The sequence below is a fragment of the Rhinolophus sinicus genome, chromosome 12 (genome assembly GCF_057876585.1).
Source record: "Rhinolophus sinicus isolate RSI-liver-muscle chromosome 12, RSI-T2T, whole genome shotgun sequence".
Classification (NCBI taxonomy): domain Eukaryota; kingdom Metazoa; phylum Chordata; class Mammalia; order Chiroptera; family Rhinolophidae; genus Rhinolophus; species Rhinolophus sinicus.
In genome coordinates, this window is record NC_142512.1 from 35,567,874 (window position 1) to 35,592,022 (window position 24,149).

The window sequence follows — 24,149 nt, forward strand, 5'->3', positions numbered from 1 at the left end:
TTAGGGATGGAAGTTATGAAGTGAGGACACAGAGCATCGAGACAGAAGCCTGAGTTCTTCATGACCCATGAGCATGGGTCCACCACGCTAGCCCTGAAATGCTTTGTCCAGACTTCTTTGATGTGGAAGAAAAATAAATAAATTTGTTTAATTTTATGTCACTTTGATTTTATGTCATAAACAGTTAAACGTAAACTTAACTGATAACACACATCAAACCCCTGTGGAAGTGTAAAGAGAACTTTCACACTTTGCTTTCTATGCTGTGGTATTGCTTGCATTTATCATTAATTTTACAGTAAGAGTGGGTTCATGTATTATCTGTATAAGCATCTGTTTTGGAGCCCCAGAGAACTCAAGTTGAGTGCCAGCCCACTACGTCCTACTTATGTGACCTTGGGCAGTCAGTTTCTCTGAGCCTGTTTACTCATCTGCAAAATGTATAATAATGGGACTTATCTCATCGGGTTGTTGTGGAGCTTAAAGGAGCTAAGGCAGATAACATTGGTGGCACGTGCCCGGCTCACAGCTATTACTATACTACATTATGCTACCACATAGGCACTGGTGGTGGCAGAACCAATTAGGAAAGCCTAGGAAATGTTGTTGAGTAAAAAACACAGGTTGCAAAACTGGCACATGAATATGATCCCTTTTGTGAAAAATTATTTTTATTTCCACATCTATATGTATATCTACGCATCAGGAGATGTCTGGAGGGGGCCCCGGTGGCTCACGGGGTTAGAGCTCCGTGCTCCTAACTCCGAAGGCTGCCGGTCTGATTCCCACATGGGCCAGTGGGCTCTCAACCACAAGGTTGCCAGTTCAATTCCTCGAGATCCCGCAAGGGATGGTGGGCAGCGCCCCCTGCAACTAAGATTGAACACGGCACCTTGAGCTGAGCTGCCAGTGAGCTCCCGGATGGCTCAGTTGGTGGGAGCGTGTCCTGTCAACCACAAGGTTGCCGGTTCAACACCCGCAAGGGATGGTGGGCTGCGCCCCCTGCAACTAGCAACAGCAACTGGACCTGGAGCTGAGCTGTGCCCTCCACAACTAAGACTGAAAGGACAACAACTTGACTTGGAAAAAAGTCATGGAAGTACACACTGTCCCCCAGTAATTTCCCGTTCCCCTTCTACTAAAGTCCTGTTCCCCTGTTCTACTAATTTCTGGGTGGTAGAATTTTCTTCTTCTATATGATTGAAAAAGAGGAAAAAAACATTATTTTTGAGCAGGAAAAAAAAAAGAAAAACCTTTTGTTAAACAATATTACAAGTCACACCAAGAGTTATTAAAGCATTCATACCCTTTGACCTATCTATCTCTTGGGAACCAATCTGAGGAAATATCTCAAATGAAGGAAAAAGCAATAGCCATAAAAATATGCACCACAGAATTATTTATAATAGAGGAAAATGGGGAACCACTTAAAGTGACTTACATGAGGGTAGTAATTATTAAATCAATCACTGATTGGAACATTGTGCAATGAAAATGAAAAAGATGATGACCATGTAACAACACGGAAAAATGTTTATTGCAGAACGAGAAGCAAAAAGGGCAGAACCCAGAATTAGATCTGTGGCAGCCGCACAACTGGGCTAAACTCCTGCATGCATTTGGACGAGAACTAGAAGGGAACATGGATAAATAAAAAGTTTAATTTGTTGGGGCCACTGATTATGGGTGATTTATTTCTTCTTCATTTAGAATTCTGTTTCTTAAATGTTTGTGTGATTTAAAAAAAAGAAAAAAAAAAAAAAGAGTCTTTAAAAATCCCTGCAGGAAAAAAAAAAGGGGAGCAGGGAAAGACAGAAGGGAGATTTGGGATTCTCCCAGAAAGGCGGGGGGGGGGGGGGGGTGTCTGGATAAGAGAACTTCAGAGGAAACACACTGGCAAACACTTGCAGTTTGGTCTTCTATGTGGGTGGCCCCAGGGGTTGTCGCCTTTGCTCTGACTTGAGTGATCAGATGGACAAAGTCAATGCCAGAGTTAGGGAGGCAGTGGATTAGCTGACGATAAAGCTGAGGTTAAGAGTGCTCTTCAGATTGGAATGATTTGGAAAACTGGATCATGCTGGCTACTGTCAAGATTATAGAGAAATGAGCACTAGTAACGTGGCAAGAGCATCAACGAGGCAGGCTTCCTGGAGGGTAGCTGGGCATTGTGCACCCAAACAAAGGATGTGAGTATCCTCAGTCAGCAATCCCATTTCTTGGGATTTATTCTAAACCTAAGGAAACAGGCCAGCGAGCGCAGAAAAATATTTATAAAAGATGTTCATCACAGAGTTTGTAAAAATCAGAATTAAACCCTCAGTTTCACCAAAAAGGAATTGGTCGCGTAACTTTTGCCATAACCATGCAGTGTTATACTATGAAGCTACACTAAAAAACAAGGATGTAGATACCAATTTGACATGAAAGGATGCCCACCACATTAACTAGAACAAGAAGCCTCCAAAGGAAGATGTCTATTATCTCATTTTTTGTAAGATTGTGTATCTAAATATGTTCCTTTGCGTCCAAGAACATTTTGCTAAAATACACGCCAGAATCATTAACAGTGACTCATCTTTGAATGGTGGGATTACAAATTGGATCAGTCAGTGGAGTCTCAATTATGCTGCACTAATAAACAACCCGAAAATCTACGGTTTGTAACAATGAACATGAATGTCTCCTGTTTGGGTCACTGTGGTTGGCTGCTCCTCTGCCCACCATCTTCTCAGTCTAGGACCCAGGCTGATGACACGATCACGCTGTGAACACTGCAGGTCTCTGTGGCAGAGAGGGGAGACAGTGGGCCACCCACTGGCTCTTACAGTCAGTGTGAGCAAGTCTCCCGGTACTGCCCAGGTTTAAGAGGGCAGGCGTAGATCAATCCCCAGCAGGCCCTCAGGGAGGGGCATCCAGGAAGGATGGTAAACATTCTGAACAGTAATACAATTGACCACACAAGTTATTTCATCCCTGCCTTAGTCTGTTCGGGCTGCTGCAACAAAAATACCATAGGCTGGGTGCCTTAGACAACAAACATTTATTTCTCACAGTCCGAGGCTGGGAAGTCTAAGATGACGGTGCCAGCAGATTCAGTATCTAGTGAGAGTCTCTTCCTGGCTGACAGACGTCTGTCTTCGCTCCAAGTCCTCACGTGGTACAAGGGTAGGGGGAGCTCCCTGAGGTCTCTTTTCATAGGGCACTAATCCCATTCATGAGGGCTCCATTCTCATGACCTAATCACCCCCAAAGGCGCCACCTTGCAGATGAGGTTTCCACATATAAATTCTGGGGGGCACAAACATTCAGTCTGTAGCAATCCTATTATTTAAGGTCCTTTTCTTTGCAGAATGCAGGTCTGTCCCAAGAATTGGATGGTCTCACGGTGACGAGACACATGGGTTCTCATTGTCCGAGCCTCTTCTGGAGGGAAAATATAGACACCAAATCCGAGCTACCCAGCACCAGGCCAAAATGGCAGCTTCAAGCCTGAGGCAGAGAGGGGAGAGAGAGGTCAGGATTTTGTCTAATTTAAGAGATAGGTCAATTGACCTGGACCCACTGTAAGTATAATATGATGATGTAACAGACAGTTCTAGATGTTCAGAAGTATTATACCAGGTCTGCTACTTACTACTTATATGACTAGAGTCCAGTTCGAGGGCCTATTTGAACATCCCTGTATGTAACATGGAAATTATAATAGCTGCCCTGCCTACTTCATACTATTTGGTGAGGGTGGGGGTGGGGGACTCAGTCATAGGGCTTGATAATTGTCAGTGGTCTTGCACTCAGGAGGTTGGTCCTTCATGCTATAACCACACACCCACACATACTACATTTCCCCCAACTCCTCTCATCACCGAAGTAGCTTGTTCACCCCTTTTAATTGTGTTCATGTGCTTTTCAGTAGGGCAGGTGAAAAATGACAATAAAAGTCTCACTATGAAGGAGAAGCTCTTTGATGGATGAGCCATGGAAGGCCTAGACGCAGAGCGAAGGACCCCACTCTAGTTGGTCACGTCTGGAAGTAGCTGTGTCCCCATCGTTCCTCCTGACCCCAGCCTCCCAGGATGGAAGGCAGGCAATGACAGGGCTTCCCAAACTGGCCTGATTATTAGAGCCATTTAGGAAGCATTTAAAAACTAGATTCCTGGGCTCTGCCTCCGGGAGATTCTGATTCACCTGAGGCGGGTGGGACCAGGCTGAGTCACAGAAGCTCATCCATGCCACCCCCACTTGGCCCTGGCTCCTGTCCAGGATGTCTGCACAGGCCTCGTGAGGTGCCCCAGCAGGGAGGGCCTGGGCATCTCAGGTGGCACGAGCCCGGGCTGCTGGGAGAAACCTGAGTGGGCCCAGGTTATCTGATGGTGCACCTGCTCCGGCCCCGTGCTCACTTCTTGAATATCAAGATCAGGAAGAGGCTCTCCCAGGCAGCATCGGTCACCCTGCAAACTGCCCTAGAGCCACAGGAGGTGGTGAGGAAAACGTGTGCCCCCTTTCTGCTCCCAGCCTCAGAACCAAATGCGCTGCAGGCTTCTAAGGTCCGCCTGTACACCCTCACTGATAACCCTGAAATGTATCTCTTTACACATCTATCAACATGGCAATGAGTTCCTCAAGGGCTGGAACAGGTCTTATTCCTCTCTGTGTGCCCGGCACAGAGCCTGGCACACCAGTAGTGCTTGCTAAATATTTCATGAATAAATGAGAGGTAGTAACACTTACCACGTTACCACAGGGTCACAGAAGGACTGATATTCACACCCACTAGTCACACGGGCAATGCACGCGCTCACCTCTGAGGGGTGGAGAACCCCATCGTTAGTCACCCAGCTAGCTAGAGGCTGAGCTTGGCATGCCCCGATTTGCAGCAGTACTACATTACTTTTGGCATCACAGGACCCTTTGATTTGAAAATTTATGAAGCCTCCTCACAGCAAAACGCCTTTCTCTCACACACATATATACACGCACCCTGCATGTGATTTCTAGATTAAGAGTATCGGCCCTTCAAAAAGGGAAAGCTCCTTTTATATGGATGCTCAATTAATGAATATAGATGGAAAAATAAAGTCAGAAATTAATATTTTGCAACCGTCGGTCTAATCACTGAATCAGGCAAGGCTCACTGATGGATGCTCAATCATTCGGTAAATATTTGTCAGGGAACAGGAAGAAATCTCAGCTTAGACTTAGCCACTAGCCCCCAAATCAGGATTCCGCAATCCAGGAAGGGGCCAGGACAAAGGACAGCACCATAGTCAAGGCAGGCTCCAGACGGTCTTATTAGGCTATTTAAATAAAACCGGGTGACCATTTCTGCAAGTAAAAGGCCAGGGGAGAATTACCAGGCTTTGGGGGCTTTTCTGTATTCATCTCCTCTCCCCTTTCCCTGCTTGCTCCCCTCACCTTCACTCTCTCAAGGGAAAGGCTGCAGAGGAGAAGGGACTGGGAGAGAGGACTCGGCAGGGTCTGTGAGGCTCCTGACACCCCAAACATATCCTGGTTGCCAAAAGAGAAGGGGCAAGGCTCGCTCTGATCTTTCCCACTGTTCTCAGAGTCCAGCTGTACTGGATATACAAATGGGTCCATCAGCATTCTCCATCCCTTCTATGTCCTCTCCTGTATTACAGGGGCTGGAAGCCTGAGAGCTAGATTCCTCAGAATCTCTTGCCAGCCTAGATTTGCTTTAGAGGCCACTAGTGAGAGGCACTCACAGAAACCACTACTCCTTCTCTGGCAGTGGTGGGTACACTTGATGCCAGTTCCGAGGCCAGAAAGGTCCTCCCGTTCACCTCACTAGCTGGTCTCCTGGGGATGCTATAATGACCAGGGCTGAGATGGCTCCTGCCAGGGGAGATGTCTGCGGTGTCAGCCCCGCCCCCAAGCCCACCTGGCACAGTGTCCCTCTGATACAGCAACATCTGGTCATCCTTCTGGCACAGGGGAGAGGGCTCTCTGCTGCCAGACCTCTTGGAATAGAGGTAGAAGGGTCAGCAACAGAGAGTCCAGCACGGCCAGACCCTCCCAGGAACAACGAAGACCCCTGGGAAAACAAGAGGCCTGGATATGACTGCCTCGTCTCACCATTTTCAAGGCCCACCCTCCACCAGTGTCACCCAGAACCCTCAGGCCCCTCCTTATTGGTCTTTCTCACTTCTCCTGGGTATGTGATCTATAGTCAGGGATCCCGAGGGCTCCTAACCACCCCCCACCCCCAACACACCTGTGATCCAGCCGCAATAGGCCCTGCTCCAACAATGTGTCCACCTCCTTGCTTGCTCCAAACACGTCCCAAAGGGTCAACTGGGGCTCAAACTGCTGCCAGTGCTGGGGAGACCAGAAGAGTCAGAAGTGCAGGGGCCACAGGATGGATAGCTGCTGGGGCTCTTCTGGGCCATGTGGCTGGGGGTGTGGTGAGGGAGGGTCCAGTCCAGTGCAAGGATCTTAGCAACTAGGCCCAGGCCAATAGGTCAGCAGGGAGGTAAGTACCTTCACTCCTATTCCATGTTCAAGTCAAAACCGAGCTCCCAGCAACGCCGGGTCTCCCTCCAATCCTTCTCCCAACCTCACCCAGCCTCAGCCAGGGCTTTATGGCTCTGACTTCATCCAGAGCAATTTTAAGTTTGATCGACCATCTACTGCATATCCTATCTACACTTTCAGTGCTGCTTAAAAACATTTGAAAACCCTTAATCCAGTCTATTCCCTAGAGCTGAGAAAACTGGAGTTCAGAGAGGTGAAAGGATGCGTGCCCAAGGTTGCAGTAGAACAGGGACTAGAGCCCAGGTTTCTGCAGTCCAAGTCTAGGGTTCTCACCCTGGCACCGCAGTGCCCACCAGGTCTCGGCTGGGTTAAAGCCCCACCTCCAGCTGCCAGCCCCAGAGGAATGGGAGGGATGTGTATAAAGGAGTGAGGGAGACCGAAAATGATTCTGCACAGCTGAGAAGTAGGAAGCAGGGTGCCACAGCTGCTTGACCCCTTACCTCGTGAGTGATCCCCACGTCTGTGCGTAGCCCCATAGCCAAAACTTCCTCCAGCCTAAAAGGAAAACCGTCAAAGGGTCTTGGAGAGGAGACCTGGCTTCTCCCCGTCTTTAAACCCTATGCCGGGCTGCGTGTATGGGGGGCTAATGAGGATCATGCAGTATGGGGGCAGAACAGGGCAGGAAATAAAGAGGTGAACATGGTGGTGGTTCTGGGGGTGCAAGGGAACCCCGGGTAAAGAGCCCTGTGCCCTCAGATGCTCACAGCTCCAGCTTGCCCAGTGGGGTGTGCTTCCGGGTGCCATGACCATACAGCATCACCTCCTTCATCCAGATGTCAGGCTCCAGGGTCTGGATCCGAGCTTCCCGAACGTGGCCCCCGGCCCCCTGGGGCACAAATCGCCCATGGGCCCCTGACAACATCAACAACCACCCCTACTTTCATAACAGCAAACATTCAGTGCTTGCCTGATGTTAACTCAGGGCTTCTCAAAGTGTGGTCCCTGGACCAACAGCCTAATTTCTCAGGCCCTACACCCAACCTGTCCACTCAGAAATTCTGGAGTTGGGGCCCAGGAATCTGAGTTTTCACAAGCCCTCCAGGTAATTCTGATGCACGCTAGAGACTGAGAAGCACAGTGCCAGGTACTGTGTCAAGCACCTTAAAATACACGCAATGGCTCCACGGCATCCTTTTTTGGGCCACACTTTACATATGAGGAAACAGAGGCTTAGATGTTAACAAGTGGCCCAGGATCACAAAGCCATGACATTCCATTCCTGAGTCATCTGTTCTATGGTTTACAGGGAACTCACCAGGCCCAATGCCAAGGTACTGACCGCATTGCCAGTAAGTCCAATTGTGGGTACTAAGCGCCCCCTGTGGGGAGGGAGGGTACAGTCAGTGCACAGCAAAGAGGGTAGCCCCGTTTCTGTTCAGGTAAAAGGCACCTGGTTAGAATGTCCCACCTCCTCAGGCCTCAGAGCACCCAGCAGAGACCCTTCTCCCCACAGGATCACATTTCCCAGGTCATGCCCCAGCTTGCCCACTCTGCACTCTCTGTCACCAGTCCTAGGACTTACATTCCGGGCGAAGTTGGAGACCTCATACTGGCGGAAGCCAGCCTGCCCAAGCACTGCCCGTCCCTCCTGGTACATCTCAGCAGCGAGCTCAGGATCAGGGGCAGGAAGGACACCCTGTTGCACCTGGGTGAAGAGGGTAGTGCCCCGCTCCAGGGACAACTGGTAGAGGGAGACGTGGTCGTCACAGTGGAGCAGCAGTTTCTTCAGCTGCCTGAGCCACGGCCCCACCTGCTGTGTCGGCAGCCCCAGCATCAGGTCCACAGATACGCGCCCGGGAAAGAGGCGCCGGGCCTCTGCCAGTGTCTGCAGAGCATCACTGGCCGAGTGTGTCCGCCCCAGCAGCTGGAGCTCAGTGTCGTCCAGGGACTGGGGAGAGAGGGTCCAGTGTAAGTGCACAGGCCAGCTCAGAGGGAAACAAAAATACCCGACGTTACTGGAGACACAGATACAGGCAAAAATGCAGAACAAGGCAGGGAGCTGGAAGGCAGGTAGTCAAGCCAGTACCCAGGGTATCATTCCCGGAAGGGTCATTATGTGCCAAGCATTTTTATATAATATCTAATTCATTCTTATAAACCGCCAACATTGGCTCCATTTTACAGACGAGAAAAACTGACGTTCAGAGATGCTAAGTAACTTGTCCAAGGTCATACAATGGCAAAGTCAGACCTGGAATTTAGGACTATCTGACTCCAAAGCCAAGAGTCTTTTTACATTTCACTTTTTATTTTGAAGTATTTCAAACCTATAGAAAAGGCGAAAGAAAAATTCAATACATACCTTCATCTAGATTCACCAACTAACATTTTGCCACATTTTCTCAGTCTCTCCATAAATACGCTCACATATATCATTAGGTTGAATCATTTGAGAGTAAGTCAAGACCAGCACTGTCCAAAACAACTTTCAGTGACGATGAAAATGTTCTATATCTGCACTGTCCAACACAGTAGGTACTAACCATGTGTGGCTATTCAAATTTTAAAACAATTACATTGAAATAATCACATTCCAATTGTTTAATGGCATGTGGTCAGTGCAGATATAGAACAATTTTAGTAGAATATCGTAGCCACTGGCCACATGCTACTGTGCATTTGCAAAGTGGTTATTTAAATTTAAGTTACTTAAACATTGCACCCTTTTACCTCTAAATACTTAACTGTGTATTTCCTAAGGACAAGGACATTTCTCTTACATAACCACAATCCAATTACAGACTTCAGGAAATGTAACACTGATACAATGCCATTGTCTAATACACAGTCATATTCAAATGCAGTCAACAGTCCCAATGTTTACTGTAGTAATTTCCTCTTCCTGCCCTAATCCAGGATCCAATCAGGGGTCACACACTGCACTCAGCTATCATTGTCTCTTTAGTCTCCTTTAGTCTAGATCCTTTGTCTTTCTTTGTCTTTCATGACACTGACATTTTTGAAGACTACAAGCCAGTTGTGTTTCAAAATGTGTCTTAATGAATAAGGTCTAGAAATCTGCTGTATGTCACTGCACTTATAGTTAACAATACTGTCTGCACACTAAAAAAATCGTTAGGCTAGATCTCACGTTATCTGTTCTTACCACACACACAGTCTCTTAATTTAGGTTTTCCGGAGGTTTTTTTCACACTTAGAGTCAAGATATGTAGGCACTTGGGGCTGGAATCTCTCAAAAATGATGTGCCCCTTTCAGTATGTCCCCTCAGGACAAAGCCCTGATCTCAAACTCTACGGTAAAGTGGTACATGTATTAGAAGAGGGGAAAATACTGGATATGCAAACACTAGGGGTCAACCTGAGAGGAATACGTTTCTCCCTACTTAAAAACCTTCAACAGCTCCCCTGTCACCACTAGGCAAAACCCCAAACTCCCTAGTAAGTATGGTGCTGAAGGCTTCCTTGCCTCCAGCCTCTCCAGTCACAAGGAATGACTCACAGCTCCCGTAAAACATGCAGGGCTCTTCCATGTCCTGTGTCTTTTCCCCTCACACCTGGTGACCTCCTCCTCCTCATTAAACATTACCTCTCCAGGAAGAAATCCACGATTTCATCAGATTAAGATGCCCTGCAGTCTATATTCCGAAAGCCTTTTGTAGAGACCCCCTTTAACATGCTGCAATGATCTGACCACCCACTATTTGCCTCTTCCTGTGTCTCCAATCATGTAACAAATCTTTTTTGAGCATCTATTATGTGCCAGGCCCTAAGGTGGGTGCTTGGAATAATGTGATGAACAAAAAGGCATGCATGATCCCTGCCCCACAGATTAGTGGTCCAGCACAGGAGCAAACAATTACATAGTTACCGAAGGGTCATGATACACTTTTCAGTACCTACTGGGCTCTGGCACCCAGAAGGAACTCAGTAAATGTTTGCCCAATAAATGAATGTGACCAGAGGAGAGACAACACTGAAGGGCTGGGTGCTCTGGGATGGGGTGGGTAAGGTGGGTTACCTGGAGGCCAATGGACAACCTGTTGACTCCTGCTGCCCCAAATGCTGACAGCCTGGAGCCTGGGGCCGAAGTGGGGTTGGCCTCCAATGTGACTTCACAGTCTGCAGGCAGGTGGGTTGCTTGGGCCACTGCCTCCAAGATAGCAGCCACAGTGTGGGGGCTGGCTAGACTGGGGGTGCCCCCACCAAAGAACACAGACTCCACCCTGGCGAAAGAGGATGGAGAAGATGAGACCTGGAGGCGCATTCTGGGATGCCTGCACCTGTCCTATCCACTCCCCAAAGATCCACTTCCAGCCTCCAGTACCCACCGCCGCACCCCGCTGAGCCGCAGCAGTGTTTGTGCCTCAGTCACCAGGCAGCTCCGCACAGCAGCCTCCTCCACACCACGCGGGATGTACTTGTTGAAATTGCAGTAACTGCAGCGCTTCTCGCAGTAGGGCCACTGGGGGCAAGGGGAGTATAAACGGGGCGAGAGGTGACCCTGGGCTGTCCTGACCAGTTCCAGGGTACAGTCGCACACATCTCCATCCCCATTCCAGGTCCATCCACAGTGGCTACGCCATCTGAGCCACACAACTCCCCAAGGCAGGTCGGACTGGGATTATTATGTACACTTCACTAAGACAAAACAGGTTCAGAAGGGAAATAACATGGTCAAGGTCACCGAGCTGGTGACCCAGACATTTCCCTGCCAGGGAACCGGGTCTCATCCAAGATCTCGTCCGGGGACCGGGAAAGTCGGCAGGTGGGCTCACGCGTGACTCGTCATACGTGAGTTACGGCCGGCGCAGCCGAGCCGGGCTCAGAGCTCTGCCTCCACCTTCCCACTCACGTGGACGTAAAGCGCCGCGCGCTGGTTCCCGGGCTCAGGACTCCGGGATCTCCCGGCACCGTCCGCTCGGCGGCGCCTCTGGGCCACTTTGGCCGCTGCCGCCCAGGCGCGGGCCCGGATTCCCGGGAGTGCCATGGCGCGTCCTGCGTCTGGTCGCCCGGTGCGCGGGGCAGGATCGGAGCCCGAGACGCGCCCACAGCGCACAGTGTGCGCAGAGTCGGACCGGTGAGCTGCCCGGGCGGAAGGAAGAGGGGCTGCGTGACCCAGCGCCGCGTCCAACGAGGCGTGGAAAGAACCCGAAGCTTCGGGACTGCGGCGCCCCCTGCCGGGCACCGATGCGCTCACCGCAGCCGCCTGCCCTTCCTTTCCTTGGAGGCCGGGAGTTGGTTGTGCCGCGAGCTGCCCGCCTTTTGGCACCCTGTCCGGGGAAAGAGTCCCCTGATCCATCCAGGAATTCTTAATTCGTTCAGTGAATTCTTTCACATTTTATGTGCCTGCACAGAGTTGGGCGCTGGGGAAATCCAGATGCATAGGACTAGGTCACAGTATAAGATGTATAAGATAGGAGGGAGGCAAACCAACAAAGGAACACAGCCAATATATATTAATTCAGCACCTGCTGGATACCAGGCCAGTAGGCTCTGTGATGTGGAGCAATCTGCTACAAGGGCGGTGGAATCAGTATGGGAGGAGAGGGCACTTGGGCTGAACGTTGAAACAGCAGAAAATCCCAGGGAAAGCCTCTTGGCCTGGAGACTAGGAGGTCATCTCCTGGATCAGGCCAACCCTTCCCCGCACCCCCACACACATCTGCTGGGAGGAGAGTCAGGGATGGTGTCTGTGGTAGGAGACAGGATTCAGGGCAAGGGCTAGGAAAGCAGGCACCTAAACTGTCCCATTAAGTGGAAAGATCATGGGCTTTGGAGTCAGACAGCTGGGTTCTAATTCCAGCTGTGTGACCCTTAGGCAAAACACCAAACTTCCCTGAATTTCATTTCATCATTTGTGAAATAGGGCTCATGTCTCCTTGACAGGGTTGTTGGGAAGGTTTCAAGAGAATGTGTATCTGAAAGCACCTAGCATAATGCCTGGCACTCAGAGTATCCTAATCTTATGTTCATTTTCTAAAAAGTAACCACGCCACTGCTGCTGCGGGTAGACACATTGGGAGGTAGGGATCGCAAGCAGGAGAAGCTGTTTTTATTTCTTGGGTTAAGCTACAGCCTACTTTATCTTGCTCTGCCCATCAGAGAAGCCCATGTTCATCAATGAAAAAATATGTATAAAAATTGGGTTGGTTGGGGAGGGGATAAAGGAAGTAGGGAGATGAGGGATGATAGCTAAAGAGTATGGAGTTTCTGTTTAAGGAGATGAAAATTTTTTTTATTTTATTTTATGAGGGCAAGCTAGGGTTCTTTTTTATTCAAGGGGATGACATAGATACAATGAAAATGTTTTAAGTTGACTGATGGTGGCATACATCTGCGTATATACTAAAAGCCAATGAATTGTACACGTAAATGGGTGAATTAGATGATATGTGAGTTATATTCAATAAAGCTCTTATAAATAAGAATACTTCTTGCTGGACTAATCTGGTGATGAGGTAAAAAACAAAGTGAGTGTAGTCTTTAAAAAGTCTGGTGACAATGTGAAAAAGAAATGAGTATAGTCTTAAAACTCCTCACTCAATCCCTCTGGTATCTCAAAGGGATTGAGTGAGGAGTAAATTAATTAGATAACGCTAACTAACACCAAAGTGCTTAGCACCATTGTTGACAAGGAATAGGAGGTTTGAAAGTGCTAGTTTCCCTTTTGTTTCTTCCCTCTCCATCCCATAGTAGCTGCCAAGACAGCAAGCAAGGGACCAGCCAAAGAAAACAGAGAAGTTCTTTATGCCAAATCACAAAGACAGACTGGGGAATGTGGGGGAAGGGCAGGGAGGGCCTGGGAGGTTCCCCCTCCTCTTTATTCACAGGTTTAGATGTCGTTCCATCTGCTCTCGAAGTTTGAATTTCTGGATCTAGAGGAAAGGAAAGAGAAAGGAATGAGAGCCAGGCTTGGGACCTCTGTCAGGTAGGGTGACCAACCGTCTTGGTTTGCCTGGAACTGAGGAGGTTCTTAGGATAAAGCTGGGAAAGTTTGGGGCAAACTAGGATGACTTGACTAGTTGGTCACCCTACTGCCAGATTCTTACCCATCACTAAGGGTGGCATAGGTGGGGCCACCTGGCCTTCTGCACCTGGGCCCCCAGCTACCCTACTCTTGCCTACTCTCCTCCACCTTACATACCTTTCCTGAGATGGTGAGGGGGTAGCTGGTGACAAACACGACGTATCGGGGAATCTTGAAGTGGGAGATCTGCGTACCAGAGGGAGATACAACATGAGGCTGGGTGGGAGTCATGGGGCTGGGGGAGGGAACAGTGGGCTGAGTGGTTGGCTGGGACAGGGGTTTGAAAAACAGAGGACTATCAGTTTGGGGTGAGTTGAGGCTCCTACCTTCCCTTTGCAGAAAGCCTTGATGTCCTCAGGTGTGGTCTCTTCCCCCTGCTTCAGCCGAATGCAGGCACAAACTTCCTCCCCCATCCGCTCGTCCTTCACTCCTACCACCTTCCAGAGTCACAGATAGATATCAAACATCCCCATCCCCATCCATGTCTCCTGCTCATCTGGGCTTACCCGGACTGGGGGCCTCACCTGCACTTCTTGCACCTGCGGGTGTGTGTGAAAGAAGTCCTCAAGTTCTGCGGGGTAGATGTTCTCACCACCCCGGATGATCATATCCGTGGAGCGGCCCACAATTTTGCAGAAGCCCTGCTCATCCATCACGGCAATGTCTCTGGAAGGAAAGGCTAGGAATGGCCTCTCGCCTCTGCCTCGGCTGGCCCTCTCACTCACTCATTCATCAAACATTTATTGAGCATCTACTATGTGTCTTGCACTGCTCTAAACTCTGGAGGATACAACATGAATAAGATATTTCCTGGAACTTACAGTCTAGTGTGGGAGGCAGACAAACACAAAGCAACACCTATAACATTCTCTCTCTCTCTCTCAACATATCTATACATATGCTTTCCATGGCTGGTTTCTTTTCTATCATTCAGGTCTCAGCTCAAACATTTCCACCTCTAGAGGGCGCTGACCATCCAGTCTAAGAAAAGATCCCCTCCCTATGACAGTCACTTTCTCTCCTCTGATCTTATTTCATTTTCTTCACTTTATCAATGTCTGAAATTATCTTGTTTATATCTGTCTCCGTGCACCAGACACATGGGAAGTAAGAGTAGGATCCTTCTCATCTTGCTTTCCACTGGACCATTGGTATCTAGAATAGTGGCATATCGCAGGTGCATAAGAACGTGTTGAATTAACAAATCAGTGACAGAATCTTGGCTCCAATTTTGCAGACACTGGTGTAGTGCTGTCCGAGGCTCTCTCATCAGTACCGCATTTGATCCTTCCATGAGCTCTGTGCACTGACTATAATCTTCCCCATTGTGGAAATTAAGTCTCTATGATATGAAGGGGCCATCCTGACACACATGTTCTCCCTCTTCTAGTTTAATGCTCCCCACTCAGCCTCAGGACCCCCAGCCTCCCCTCAGCAGCCAAAACCTCTGCCCTGCCCTGTCCTCTCACCCTGTCCGATACCACTTGTCCTGTCCAATTACTTCCTTAGTCTTCTGGGGCTCATTCCAGTAGCCCAGCATGACACAGTACCCTCGGATCCACAGCTCTCCAGGTGTATTCAGCTCTGCCAGTTTCCCCGTCTCCATGTTCATGATCTGGGCCTGAGACAGGGTAGCTTCAGGCTGGTGCCTCCCACCCTCTCACTTCAGGATAGGGGCCCTCAGGAACGGAGGGAACTTTGCCTTTTCTCCCCGCAATAATGAGGCCCCCTGGCTCTGCCCATTCTGATCCAGGGAAGGGAGACAACAGTCAGAGTGGCCCCATCACAAATCAGACACCTGAGCTGCACATGCAAAAATAGGTGCGGCCCAGGCCAGGGGTGCTGAGGCAGACTGGACAGGAGCTGCCACAGAGAAGAAGGCCTGTGGAAGGCCAGGCCGGCTGAAGAATTATAAACTGTGCAGAAGAAAAGGGAGTGTCTTCTTACTTCCCATTAAGTGGCAAATAGAGAAGCCAAAGAGGGTGGCGTGGCAGGGCCATGTGAACAGGAGAGGCAGCAGAGAGGCAGAGTCTGAAAGCCCAATGGAGAAATGAGCCACAGCAAACATGCAAGGAAGGCTTAGCTTCTATGTGCCTCAGTGTTTGCATCTGTGAAATGGGGAGAACTGCGCTGGCCCCTCTCTATCTCACAGGTGGGCATCCCACAGAGAGTGGCAGCGAGGCTGTCTGACACATGAGAGGGGGCTAATGTCACCACACACTCACTCCAGGGAGGAGGGCAAGAAAGATCCACATCAGGGTGGTGTCTGGCCCCAAGGGAAGCGCAAGGACACAAAGGGGCAGGGGAAACCAGGTGCGGGCTGGCATAAAGCACCAGTGTTGGAGCCAAAAAGGAGTAACAGATGATCTGGGTCAGCCATGAAGTGCAAGGAACACCCACCCAAAAGGACAGGCTGCTTGGGAAATTCAGTGTTTATACTAAGCAAAAAGAGAAACTCTGCAGAAGTGAGGGTGGGGGGCCTATGGGAGAGAAAGAGCTCTGTAGGAAAAATCTCTGTGCTTTGACTCCTTTTTGAGGCTGTCCTGGCTGCCCTGAAACAGACAGTGGGGCTTGGCAAAAACACACCTCAGACAGGAAGGGAGGCTGCGGAGAAGTTCAGCTGGCTACTGCTCATGGCTGCTGCTCAGCTCTTCCTCAGGCCTCAGCCCACAGAGAAAGCCCCAGGCCAGGCCCAGAGAAGACTCTACTGTGGGGAAGGGTGGGATTCTCTGTGGGAGATGGGATCTGAGGGTCCTAGTGTGGGGCTCACCTCTGTGTGAGGCACAATTCTGCCCACACTTTCTGCCTTCTGCTCCACAGTGTCCTCAGGAAAGTTCATGAAGGTCACAGGACTGTTCTCTGTTGTTCCATAAGCAACCTAGAGGGTCCAGAAAGGATGTTTGGAGGGAGCTGGGGGACTGCAGGGGAATGGGGTGAGCTACCCTGAGGGAATGGAAGGAACTCAGGGGAAAGTGGAAGGCAACTGAAAGGTGGGGAAAGAGGCACAGATGTTAGAGATCGGGGGTCAGGAGGCAGAGGTGCTGGGACAATGATCCGACTAACTCAACTAACAAGGGCCCCAGATATGAAATAAACTTAAGAGCAGAGCCTCTTCTAACCAGGGCTCTCTCAGTCTCTGTTTCCCTGGAGCAGCCACATCCCTCAGCCTGTGGCTCCCAGTTTTACCCACGCTCATACTTCTCTCTCCCATCTCCAAGCTGCCTTAGCCCCCCCACTTCCTGATTTCACGCCACAACATCCCCTGCCCCTCCCTTCCAAGCCCAAGGTCCCATAAACTTGATGAGAAAGCCAGCCTGCCTTGGCCCAGCTGGGAGCCACACAGACACAACCCCCCACCCCCACCCCTACCCTGCCTCATCCACCAAAACTCGGGACAAATGCCTGGCCTTGGGATGGGGGCCCCCCAAGCTTTGGACAGTTTCCTGTGAATTTTATTTTCATCAAAATAAAAATACAGCCAAAGCAAGGATTTTAAAAGCCCGTGGCACCCCCTGTCCCCCCTCCCCACTTCTAGTGGTTGGAACATCCTGAGTTACAGAAAACCAGAAACCAGTCTTAGGAGAGCCTAAGTACCATGAGGGAACATTCTAGGCCAAGTATGACCCTCATCTAGAGGCAATGGGGTGAAAGGGGCTTAGGAGAGGGGCAGGCCTCCACATCTGAGCACTAAGTGAGGGGAGAGGGACTAGCCACTCTGTATTCTAGGTCCCTTCCAATCATCAAAGACACCAGAACTTTGTCCACCATATTCCCCTCCTTCCCTCCCTGCCACCAGTTTCCTCTGTGTCAGCTGGCATAGCTCAGGCACAACTGGGGTCTGGCGAGACCTGGGGTCCAGTTCATCCTCTACCCCCCAACACACATAACATTCCCTGCCAGGCAGCCCAGAGCTGAGACCCTAACTGCCCATCCTCCGCTTTCCACAGGAATCCAGACACAGTAGCTGGCAAATAGACACAGAGAACTGGTGGGCTGAGGCAGGGCTGCCCACAGGACCTGAGCTGTCCAGGGCTGGTCCCTTGTAGTCAGGACCCGGGCCCCCTCACCGCCCTCCCAGTCCTGGGGCCACTGCCCAGGTGTGGCCTCTGCCAAGGACATCTTGGCGCCACTCTGGCCGCCACCCTGAGAGACCCCTCAGGGGCAGGTCCTGACCACTGAGGGTGGTAATGAGGGGATGGGATATTTTAGGGAGATTAAAGGGGGGTCGGGGAGAAGGGGGGACTGAGCTTGTGGTCTTCAGGTGTGTTTGCAAGTGCTGTGGGTCACTCCCCACACACACCCCCACACACACTTTTCTGGTTAGTGTTTAGCCATGGAAAAAGGGGAGAGTGGATACAGGGAAACTTCAAGTCGGGGCTGGGAGAACGACCGAAGGCAAGTCCAAGGGTGGGGTAGGAGCGCCCATCTCCTTGGGGCTGGCTGAGTGTCTAGCCAGAAGGGGGAGCCCGACGCCAGGGCGGCTCGCACGCTCTGCCGGCGCCGCACAAGAGCCCCATTAAAGCGCCGCCGGCTGGCCGACCGCGGCGAGACTCGCGTCCGGCTGTCCGGCCCCGCTTCCTCCCTCCCCGGGTCCAGGGCACCGGGCCCAGTGTATTATGGGGGGGGGGGGGGGGAGGAGGCGGCATGGAGGCTCGAACTTGAGCAAACAAATACGTTCATGGAACGCCTCTCTCCCTGCGGCGTAATCTCAGGGCTCTAGACAGCCCCCCCCCCAAAAAAAAAAAAAAAAAAAGGCATGGAGAAAGGAGCTAGGGGGTCTGGAGACAAGTAGGATCTGAGGGCACGGGATGAGGTTGCGGGCCACGGTCCCTGCCCCGCACAGTCACCAGCTGGAGGAGGGGCCCCCTCCCCTCCCGGTCGAGGGCGGGGGCCCATCTCCGGGCGGGAGGGAGTTAAGCCCGGTGGCCTCGATGCTCCACGTAGGAGCTGGCTTTGGCTGCCAGTTGTGGTCAGGGCCACCGTATAAATAGGGCGGGAGACCCGAGCGCCGAGGACTTCCCGCTGCCCTCACCCTGCCGTCGTCGCTGCCGCTGCCCCCAGCCCGGCCCCAGGCATCCTGGCCATGGCCCGCCAGATGCTCTTGCTCAGCCTCGGCCTCCTGGCCGGCCTGCTGCCGACGCTGGCCGCCTGCCCCCATAACTGCCACTGCCACGGCGATCTGCAGCACGTCATCTGCGACAAGGTGGGGCTGCAGAAGATCCCCAAGGTGTCAGAGAAGACCAAACTGCTCAACCTGCAGCGGAACAACTTCCCGGTGCTGGCTGCCAACTCATTTCGGGCCATGCCGAACCTCGTGTCCCTGCACCTGCAACACTGTCAGATCCGCGAGGTGGCCTCCGGCGCCTTCCGTGGCCTTAAGCAGCTCATCTACCTGTACCTGTCCCACAACGACATCCGCGTGCTGCGCGCAGGCGCCTTCGACGACCTGACTGAGCTCACCTACCTCTATCTGGACCACAACAAGGTGACTGAGCTGCCCCGGGGGCTGCTCTCCCCACTGGTCAACCTCTTCATCCTGCAGCTCAACAACAACAAGATCCGTGAGCTGCGCGCAGGCGCCTTCCAAGGCGCCAAGGACCTGCGCTGGCTCTACCTGTCGGAGAACGCGCTCAGCTCCCTGCAGCCCGGCGCTCTGGACGACGTGGAGAACCTCGCCAAGTTCCACCTGGACAGGAACCAGCTGTCCAGCTACCCCTCGGCAGCTCTGAGCAAGCTGCGGGTGGTGGAGGAGCTGAAGCTGTCCCACAACCCCCTGAAGAGCATTCCCGACAATGCCTTCCAGTCTTTCGGAAGGTACCTGGAGACCCTCTGGCTGGACAACACCAACATGGAGAAGGTGAGGTCCTGGCTGCAGAGCTCGGCCCTGGCTCCTTCTCAGCCTGGAGGCCCAGGGATCCAGGGCCACAGCTGGGCACCATTCTGTCTCCCCTAAAATTGCCTCTGTCTCTCTGGCTATCTCCAAGGTGATGAGCTCTGTCCATCTTGTCACATCCCCACTCTAATCCCTGACCTTCTGCCCCTGTCCTTAGTCTCAGCCACTGCCCTCCTAGCATTCCTATTTATAAACAGAGTTGGGGCTGTCCGGGCCCCACCAATGGCCCCTAGGAGGCATATCCAGTGCTCCCAAACCCCCTGCTGTGGGCGGCAGCCACCTCTTCCTGTTGGGCCTCTGCTGTTTTTTCCCCTGTCTCCAGTAAACCTACCACCCCATAAAGGAAGGTTTGTTTATTGAAGAGTGTTCCAGAGGAGCTGGGTGAATCAGGCCCACAAAGAGACCCTGTTCCTGGAGGGGGGCGTGCATGTGTGCTCTGGTGGGGTTGGGGGCTGGGGAGTGAGGGGGGAGCAAATGCCTGAGGAAGATCTGCCCCATGTCCCCCAGAGGCCCTGGCGGATGCCCCCTCCTCAGTCCACACACACATTCCACTGCATTCTTGAGTCCATTTCAACTGAGGGACCGGAGGCTCCCCCAGGTTGCAGGCATGGTACACATGAGCTCTGTGAAGGGGCAAAGGCAAGAGCCACACACTATTGTCAACCTTTGGCACAGGTCCCAGGTGTCTCCCCACAGGGAAGACTGGCTGTGCCTCACTGTCCACCAGACCACTGACTGCCCTTTGCCCACCCCAGTCACCCAGACCCATCTCCTGGCTGCAACCTCTTTCAGTCCTTCCTCCCTGTGATGCCCAGCACCTGGCCAGGGGGGGCTGCCTTGGGTCCAGGTGAAATCCCTCCTTGGAGCTAGAAAAATCTCTCTGGTACAGGGACTTCAGCCAGGAGGTTTGGGCAGAGATCAGGGCAAGGTGGGGGAGATGGTCATCAGAGCGATCTGGTTACCAGGGAACTTCACAGCCCACCCTGGCCACAAGCATGGAGATGAGGGCAGAATCCTACCTGGAAGGCAGCCAGCCTTTGTCTGCATGGATGGAGCCTGCCCACGCCTGCCCTTCTTCAGCCCAGCCCCATGCTCGCTTAAGAATCCCCTGTGTCCCACTAGTGCCAAAGCAGCCCTTCAAGTGGGCAGCAGAGCAGGGCAGCAGGGGCTGATTTGGGGTAGGGGAGGCCAGGCAGGATCTGTGACACCTGAGCCAAGATGTGGGCACCAATAGAACGTTTCCTCTGGAGCCGTCCAACCTGGAGGCTCCACCAAGGAGGCTCCACAAATAGCTTCTGGCAGGCAGTGAGGGAGCAGTAAGGACAGAGCTGGGGGATGTCCCAGGACCCTGGGGTTGTGGGGAGCCTGGGCCCACTGCCCATCCCACCAAACACTAACCAGCTTCACCATGTGCCAGCTTGGGCCTCTGGGGCCAAACTCTGGCTGCCTCCCCAGTCACGGTGCTTGTGCAGGGCGTATGGTGCCAGGGGCAGAGGAGCTGGGTGTGGTCCTGCAGCTACTGTTCACTCCCTAGTATGACCCCGGGCAAGGGACTTAACTCCCCTCCCCCATCTGCATATTGGAAATAACACCAGCTAGCTCAAAAGGTGGTCCTATGGATTAAATCATTGGAGACAACTTAGTCATGCTGTGACACTCCTCCAGGTACCACTGCTTATGTCCAGGGAAGAACGGGAAGAACCCTGCCCCTCTGGGGCCATAGAGCTGGGAGAGGCTGGACAGTAGGGTTGGGGTGCTCACTCGTGCCCACCTTGCCCCCAGTTCTCCGATGATGCCTTCCTGGGTGTGACCACGCTGAAACACGTCCATCTGGAGAACAACCGCCTGAACCAGCTGCCCTCCAACTTCCCCTTTGACAACCTGGAGACACTCTCTCTCACCAACAACCCCTGGAAGTGTACCTGCCAGCTCCGGGGCCTCCGGAGGTGAGAGTACCCCCATGCCACCTCCAGAACCCACCTTCCTGTGACGCAGTGAAGACACTGCCCTGCACTAAGACTTCCTGGGCATAGGTCCTAGATCTGCTACCTAAAAGGTGTAGGACTTTGCAAAGTTCCCACATTTGTGAAATGAAGATGACAATTGCAGACTCTCCTGGAGCCAAGTCAATCCTGGCCTCATGGCTCACTGTCCCTTCTCCCAGCTTTCCCACATCTCTTCCCCAACCCCAGCATCTCTCTGTCTCTTCAGGTGGCTGGAAGCCAAGACTTCTCGTCCTGATGCAACTTGTGCCTCACCCGCCAAGTTCAAGGGCCAGCACATCCGTGACACAGATGCCCTCCGCAGCTGCAAGTTCCCCACTAAGAGGTCCAAGAAAGCTGGCCGCCATTAAACAGGTGGGTGCAGGGCAGGCAGGTCCCCCATTCTCCTCTCTGGAGATTCTGGCAAGTGAGCAGCGTGTCCCAGGGTACTGCTAGCATGTAGATCTTCCAGTTTTGCAGGGAGAGGAAGGGAGGGCTGGGGCTCCCTTCTAAAGGGGAAAATGATACTGCCCAGGCCTCTCACCATTCTCTCTCAGCATCATGTGGGTTTTTGGAGTCCTGACACTGATTCTTGCCTCACTGCAGGTCCTGACCCAGCTGGTCCTGGTGACCAGCCTCTGCCTTCTGCCGGAGAAACTACTGACCTTCCCACCTATGACCCCCACCTTCTTTCACAGCCTCTGCTGATGCACAGAGCTGTCCACACCTAGACACGTCCTGGCAGGGGGATTTGGGCACTCCAGCACCAACCCAGGTCCATTTGATGGAGAGGGCTCCATCACACCTGGCCCCTCTGCAAGGCTCCTCTCAGAAAAGCTGTTGCCAAGACCCCCTAAGTCCTTCAGAACCAGAACTGGGTGGTCATCAGGATGGCCACCCTTCCAGAGTCCTCCTTCCCTCTGCTTCTCCTTCCCTGCCATTGGAAACAAACATCAGATCCTTGCCCCACCCCTTGTTTCAAGAAAGGGTCTTAAGCCCATACCCCAACTCTGCCAGCTCCCATCTGCCAGGACGCTCTAACAGGACATTGGTGCTTTGCCGCATATCCCCCCATCTGCATTTCTTCCCCAGATTTCTATAAATATATGTGTGTATAATATTTACTCCCCGTTCCTTATCTCCATGACTTGACAGCTGCTGATGAGGTCAGATTGCATTTTCTCACACCTGCTTTCTGGAAGGAGGGTGGGCCTAGAGGGTCATCCCTGGAGATCTGGCCTGGGCTCAGCCCTAGTCCCATCCATCGGTTCTCAATCCGAGGCCTGGCCTGCTTCCCACCCACAGCCCTAGCCCCAGCTACCACTCACCACCATCTCCTTCATGTTCAGCTTGTTGATGATGGCTCGGATCAGCTCTGGGGGTGCCGGGGACCCAGCAATCACACCTGAATCAGAGAGAGGGCTGACACAATTCCCCCCTTCTCCAGGCCCAGTGGACCCCTTTGCCTGCAGCTCTTTCTAGGGAAGAACATTCACTTCTCTCGCCTGATCCTGGACCCGTTCCTATACCTGGCAGCTGGCCTTGGGCTGGTGTCCAGAAATGCTTGGGATTTGCCTCCCTCCCACCCATATTTTTACAGTGAACTTCTTGCCCCCTACATAAAGGATTGGGTGTATACCTAGCTCACCCCGGCCAATCCTGGCCTGGCCACCTTTGGCCGCATCCTACCTCCACACAGCGTTGAGACGTCATAACTGGAGAAGTCTGGCTGGTTCAAAACATCCACGAACATTGTGGGGGTGCCATACAGGAAGATGCCTCTGTATAGGGGGGGTAGCATCTCAAAATCAGGCTTGGAAGTGGAAGGGAACTCCCTCTTCTCAGCCACCCCACCTTGAACCTGCAGTAAGGGCCAAGCCTGCAACTGCGGGGAACAGGCAGGAGAAACTCTGGAGGAGGAGCTAGTGCCATCCCTGGATCCCCCACTACCCTTTCCATTTCTCTTGGCTGGAGAGAGGAGACATCTTGGAGAGGGGTCAGGGCCCAGGAGTGAGGACTAGGAGAGTCTCATGAGCCTGCGGGGAGCTGCTCACTGATGCCCACCTCTCTCTGCTGACAGCCTCCAGCGCCTTCTTGCCATCAAAGATCGGAGAGGACAGGATGAGGGTGACACCGTGCATCATGCTTACCATTGTGCCCCCCACAGAACCCAGGCAGTGGTACAGGGGGGTGGGCAGGATTAACCGCAGTTGTTCTGGTGTCTAGAGATGGAGGCAGGAGGCTGGGTCTATCCTGGAGCCAGAAGCCCCAGAAGCTAGTTCCTCTAGCCAGCAGGGCAAGCCCAGCAAGCCCACCTCCCCACGCCTGCAGGGTGCCAGTAAGCCTGGGCCAGCACCTCCTTACCTTCAGGTGCAGTTTCAGGCGCTCCCCTATCATATTGGAATTGTTGACAATGTTGTAGTGGGAAAGGGTGGCCCCCTTGGGCCTGCCTGTCGTCCCCTGATAAGATAAGCAGGTGACACTTGGCTGCTTTCTTCCCATTTCCTTCCTGGCCTGGGCCTCTGCATGGAAGAGCACTGGACTAGGAGTCAGGACACTGGGACTGTTGCCCCAGATCCATTCATTCAATATGTATTCATAAAGGTTTACCACGTGCCTGCACAGTGCCAGGTGTTAGGATCCAGAAATATGGAAGATGAGTTCTGTCTTCATTCCACTCATGAAGTGGCTGAGAGAACTCTGTGGCCCAGCAGCAGATACCCCTTCTGGGCCTCAA

At 52.3% G+C, this 24,149-nt stretch overlaps 3 protein-coding genes across 5 annotated transcripts in view; 1 reads left to right on the forward strand and 2 right to left on the reverse strand.

Annotated features, from left to right (window-relative positions):
- Positions 1-1,382: 1,382 nt before the first annotated feature.
- RSAD1 (radical S-adenosyl methionine domain containing 1) lies at positions 1,383-13,094 on the reverse strand. Of its 3 annotated transcripts, XM_019730945.3 has the most exons (10): positions 11,363-13,094; positions 10,839-10,972; positions 10,529-10,733; positions 8,072-8,437; positions 7,805-7,868; positions 7,254-7,401; positions 6,990-7,044; positions 6,230-6,333; positions 5,897-6,049; positions 1,383-3,489 (listed from the first exon to the last, which is right to left on the reverse strand). In XM_019730945.3, the coding sequence occupies exons 1-9, from the start codon at positions 11,807-11,809 to the stop codon at positions 5,932-5,934; spliced, it is 1,641 nt and encodes a 546-aa protein (XP_019586504.3). In that variant the 5' UTR covers positions 11,810-13,094; the 3' UTR covers positions 1,383-3,489; positions 5,897-5,931. The 3 variants fall into 3 exon arrangements, with proteins under 3 accessions (XP_019586504.3, XP_019586505.3, XP_088658324.1); XM_019730946.3 differs by lacking the exon at positions 5,897-6,049; XM_088802198.1 differs by lacking the exons at positions 6,990-7,044; positions 7,254-7,401; positions 7,805-7,868.
- Positions 13,095-13,238: 144 nt separating this feature from the next.
- Positions 13,239-24,149, reverse strand: part of ACSF2 (acyl-CoA synthetase family member 2) — a 30,432-nt gene continuing 19,521 nt past the window's right edge. The window contains exons 7-16 of the mRNA XM_019730944.3: positions 23,777-23,872; positions 23,477-23,634; positions 23,102-23,193; positions 22,741-22,817; positions 16,308-16,415; positions 15,007-15,158; positions 14,062-14,203; positions 13,864-13,974; positions 13,655-13,723; positions 13,239-13,385 (exon numbers count right to left, since the gene is read on the reverse strand). Of these exons, the coding sequence (XP_019586503.2) occupies positions 13,335-13,385; positions 13,655-13,723; positions 13,864-13,974; positions 14,062-14,203; positions 15,007-15,158; positions 16,308-16,415; positions 22,741-22,817; positions 23,102-23,193; positions 23,477-23,634; positions 23,777-23,872 (1,056 nt within the window). The 3' untranslated portion in view covers positions 13,239-13,334. The remainder of the gene's footprint in view (positions 13,386-13,654; positions 13,724-13,863; positions 13,975-14,061; positions 14,204-15,006; positions 15,159-16,307; positions 16,416-22,740; positions 22,818-23,101; positions 23,194-23,476; positions 23,635-23,776; positions 23,873-24,149) is intronic.
- CHAD (chondroadherin) lies at positions 18,141-22,536 on the forward strand. Its single transcript, XM_019730947.3, has 4 exons — positions 18,141-19,394; positions 21,213-21,376; positions 21,642-21,787; positions 22,019-22,536. Exons 1-3 carry the CDS (start codon positions 18,621-18,623, stop codon positions 21,781-21,783), a joined length of 1,080 nt encoding a protein of 359 aa, XP_019586506.1. The 5' UTR covers positions 18,141-18,620; the 3' UTR covers positions 21,784-21,787; positions 22,019-22,536.

What these genes read in the sequence shown, in the direction of transcription:
- RSAD1 (XM_019730945.3), bottom strand. Translation starts at nt 11,809, where the DNA reads ATGGATCAGGGGACTCTTTCCCCGGACAGGGTGCCAAAAGGCGGGCAG. An exon ending in GTACCTTGGCATTGGGCCTG is followed by an intron (nt 7,402 to 7,804) that starts GTGAGTTCCCTG and finishes TGATGTTGTCAG; the next exon opens with GGGCCCATGGGCGATTTGTG. An exon ending in CTATTGCGGCTGGATCACAG is followed by an intron (nt 6,050 to 6,229) that starts GTGTGTTGGGGG and finishes TTGTTTTCCCAG; the next exon opens with GGGTCTTCGTTGTTCCTGGG.
- CHAD (XM_019730947.3), top strand. Translation starts at nt 18,621, where the DNA reads ATGGCCCGCCAGATGCTCTTGCTCAGCCTCGGCCTCCTGGCCGGCCTG. An exon ending in ACAACACCAACATGGAGAAG is followed by an intron (nt 19,395 to 21,212) that starts GTGAGGTCCTGG and finishes CCTTGCCCCCAG; the next exon opens with TTCTCCGATGATGCCTTCCT. An exon ending in CAGCTCCGGGGCCTCCGGAG is followed by an intron (nt 21,377 to 21,641) that starts GTGAGAGTACCC and finishes CTGTCTCTTCAG; the next exon opens with GTGGCTGGAAGCCAAGACTT.